General features: G+C 40.6%; 1 protein-coding gene across 1 annotated transcript in view; it reads right to left on the bottom strand.

Moving 5' to 3' along the window:
• Nucleotides 1-1,050: 1,050 nt before the first annotated feature.
• The window catches only part of MTTP (microsomal triglyceride transfer protein), a 48,311-nt gene continuing 45,714 nt past the window's right edge, over nt 1,051-3,647 (bottom strand). Inside the window, exons 17-18 of the mRNA XM_015415990.1 lie at nt 1,868-2,038; nt 1,051-1,219 (exon numbers count right to left, since the gene is read on the bottom strand). Of these exons, the coding sequence (XP_015271476.1) occupies nt 1,051-1,219; nt 1,868-2,038 (340 nt within the window). The remainder of the gene's footprint in view (nt 1,220-1,867; nt 2,039-3,647) is intronic.

A 3,647-nucleotide genomic window follows, 5' to 3' on the forward strand; every position in this document is an offset into this window, starting at 1 on the left:
CCTCAGATAACACCACTAAAAACAGCATGTTACTTTTTTCATACCATGTGTGCTAATATATATGTTCACCATATATTGTCTTAGCTGAGGCTTTCTTTGAGCTCAATTAAAACAAACTTCACAACAACATACATATTAAAAATAAGCTTTCATCAGGAGTATCTACACAAACTCCATGAAGACGAATGAGAGTTGTACAGGAATATAGTTATACTATGCTACAATTTTTCATTTTAACCAGGATGAACAAAAGATAATCCTTCTGGGGTTACACACATGATTCTATGGGCTACATTTAGAATAATGTTTTCATTGTTATCTGCTTTTAAAAATGGGCACAATTGCCATAATCCTTCAACAATAGAAGAAGAGATTGGATTTATACCCCGCCCTTCACTACGCAAAGGAGTCTCAGAGTGGCTTACAAATTCCTTTCCCTTCCCCTCCCCACAACAGACACACCGTGTGAGGTAGGTGGGGCTGAGAGAGCTCTGACAGAAACTGCTCTTTTTCAAGAACAGCTCTTATCAGAACTACAGCTTGCCCAAGTTCATCCAGCAGGTGCAAGTGGAGGAGTGGGGAATCAAACCCAGTTCTCCCAGATTAGAGTCCAAGCACTCAACCACTACACCAAACTGGCTCAATAGGTCTGCTATGGAGTAACGTGACTGAAGGATGAAGCCAAGATATATTTCAAGATAATCATTACTGTGGAATTTTTAGAAACTGCCTTTTAGAACCACGGGTTCCAATATATACCCCATGTTAAGAGATGTGTTTTTATATTTAACTCTAAAGGGATACTCAGTGAGTGCTTGGAATAGCATCACATTGTACTCTTTCCTTAGCTTGCTAAAAAAAAAAGTTTCCTCTTAAATATCTGTAAATATGTAAACAGAGCGCACCCACTCAAGGCTTGATTCTAGGCCTCTTGAAGTTGATAGTACAGTTTTCAAGGACTTGAACCTTGTAGATTCGGGCCATAAGCTAGTGCAGTACATAAACGACGTCAGCCAAGGTTTTCGTAAAATTAAAGATCCAGCATCTGCTTCAAAACCAGCTTTCTGAGGAGTCAGACTTGTCAGTGAAAACTTCTCTGCATGTGTTGGAGTTCTCTTGGTGAAGGGGGTATTGAGAACCTTCCAACAGCCTTGCTTTTCCTTTCCGGGAGGTATAAGATTTGCCTGAAGGTAGCCTTTCATATTTGGTTATGTATTCCCTACAAAAATAAAAAAGACCTTGTCGAACAACTAAAGCAAAAGCAATAGAAAATGTTTATCATATGGGTAATTATTCTGAATGTAATACCAATTGTAGAGATTTTGGTCAAAGTAAATGGGGCTACAAACGGGGTACAGCTGAGCTTAATGTTTGCATTACAAAGGAGCAGGAGGATGATCTTCCTTTTGTGACAGCTCCCTTGGCCCCTGTGGTTCTGCCACATTTCCATTTAAGGTTGTAAGACATGTGAGATGCTCATGGATTTAATTAAAGGTCCCCCCATTTTACTTCTCCCAATTATTCAAGCATTGGCTGAGAGAGAGCAGAACTCTTCTAACTTCATCAAATTTGCCCAAACACTGTAGTCATCAGGAAAAGCAAATTATTATTCCCCTCCCCACACCCATATCATAAGGCATCATCTAAAGGCTACTTACTGTCCATAGGACGTCATTTGCAAAATGTAGCTTTCCTAGCTGATAAGAAGGGGCTGACCCCAGAGATTCACAGCCTAATTTATAACTATGTCATCCTATACTATGCATTGTAACAGAGAAATCAGGAAGACAGAGCAAAATCAGACCTCTCCGTTACATGACAGCACAAAATCATGTAGTAAATGGGTGCCTCTACTTTTGTTTCCTACCTGAATGGAGCTCCAGTTCTGTCCACCTCTATACAGACTACAAATGGATTCTGTGAAAATTGAACTGTGGAGATGATATCTATTCCTGCTTCGATTTCAAAGCTGGTTTCCATGCCAGCCTCCACAAAGGAGGAGTCCACAACTATGTTGCCAACTACCACAAAGCTTCCCCTGCAAAAAGAGATTGAAGAACAAGCAAGAAGTCAAACCAGCAAATGGTAGTGTACATAGTTCCCTCTAAGGTGCGCTAGGGGACACTGGCACACAAAATTTTAGATGCCAGCTCAGAGGTTTCTGCTTCTGCACACAACGTTCCCCCTCTATTGGAAACAATGGAGAATGGAGGTACATCCTTCTGGGGCCCACAGAATTGGACCCCCTGGTTCAATTTGGTGCTTCTACCTTTAAAAAAACAGCCCCCCCCAAGTAGTGTTCCCTCTAAGCTGAGTTAGTGTGAGCTAGCTCATAGTTTTTTAGCCTCCAGCTCACACATTTCTGTCTTAGCTCAGGAAGGAGGGCTCCAGAGCAAACTGATTTATGCAGCAACCAACTCACTCGCTCACAGCTTTAATGCCAGTAGCTCACAAAGTAGAATTTTTGCTCACAAGACTCCACAGCTTAGAGGGAACATTGCCCCCAAGCCCCAGATACCCCCCAGATTGATTCTCCATTATAGCCTATGGGGCCTATTGACTACAATGGAGCCGGGGGGAAATGATGATTTTTTTTTTTTGCACAACTCTATTGTGCTTTTCAGTATGGTTTGTAAGCTGCCTTGAGTCACTGGAAAAAGTGGGATATACATATTTGAATAAATAAGTAGTTTGGGCAGGTTGATAACATTTAAGCAACTTCCTGTTTTGTTAGGTTAGGCAGGATTCTGAGAGCGATTGTTCTTCCTCTGTTATACTTGACCTGTAATATTTCACTAAAACAAAAACAAAGCAGACTGCAAGAGTCCCCCCCCCCCCCCATGTGCTGGTTTGTTTTTTAAGACTCAGCACAAGGTGCCGGTACAAGGCCAGGTCTACCAATGTAGTGGAAAGAGGTGGGCAGACCTGTTCTCCAAAGGACAGGTCTACCAATATAGTAGACTTGATTCTATTTTCTCTTATAATGTTTAAATTATTCCTAAAATAGAGTTTAAATATGATTTAAAAGAATTTATTCTGAGATTTTTACAAGGTTATGGAAGTAATATTCTAAAAAAACTAACTTACATTACAGCCAAATGTTGACTTTCTCACAAATTTAATGCTACCATTCTGCTTAGAGGGAACATTGTACCTCCTGAGCAATAGGCCAGATCAGGTGATACTTCTGTCAATCACTCCGCTACTTGAGGTAAGGAGCAGTGATGTAGATTCCCACACCTCCTACTCAGTGAGCCTGCTCCAGTATCAAACATTCACTCAACAAACTCCAGATTATGTACACACACATCATACAGTTGATTTTTCAATAAAATCTGGAATGGACAACAACATATGTACACACAGATGCTCAGTTTGCACATTAATCCCTTGCATGGATGGCCAGAGTTGAGATGGTATGCCATATGGCAGGGAAAGGAATGCACATCCTTGCTTTCCAAAGTTTGTTGGGCAGCAATGATCAAAAATATTGTCTGATACCACCCAATCTTTCTCTGTGTAGTCCAAAAATATTTATGTTTGAATAAAGTTCTGTTAGTCTCCAAGAGATCACAAGACTCCTGTTTATTTCTGGTGCAACATACTAACATGGCTACCCCTCTGGAAGTATTATCTTTTATTTAATG

This window comes from Gekko japonicus, unplaced genomic scaffold, assembly GCF_001447785.1.
Source record: "Gekko japonicus isolate JY-2015 unplaced genomic scaffold, Gekko_japonicus_V1.1 scaffold68, whole genome shotgun sequence".
NCBI classification, from domain to species: Eukaryota; Metazoa; Chordata; class Lepidosauria; order Squamata; family Gekkonidae; genus Gekko; species Gekko japonicus.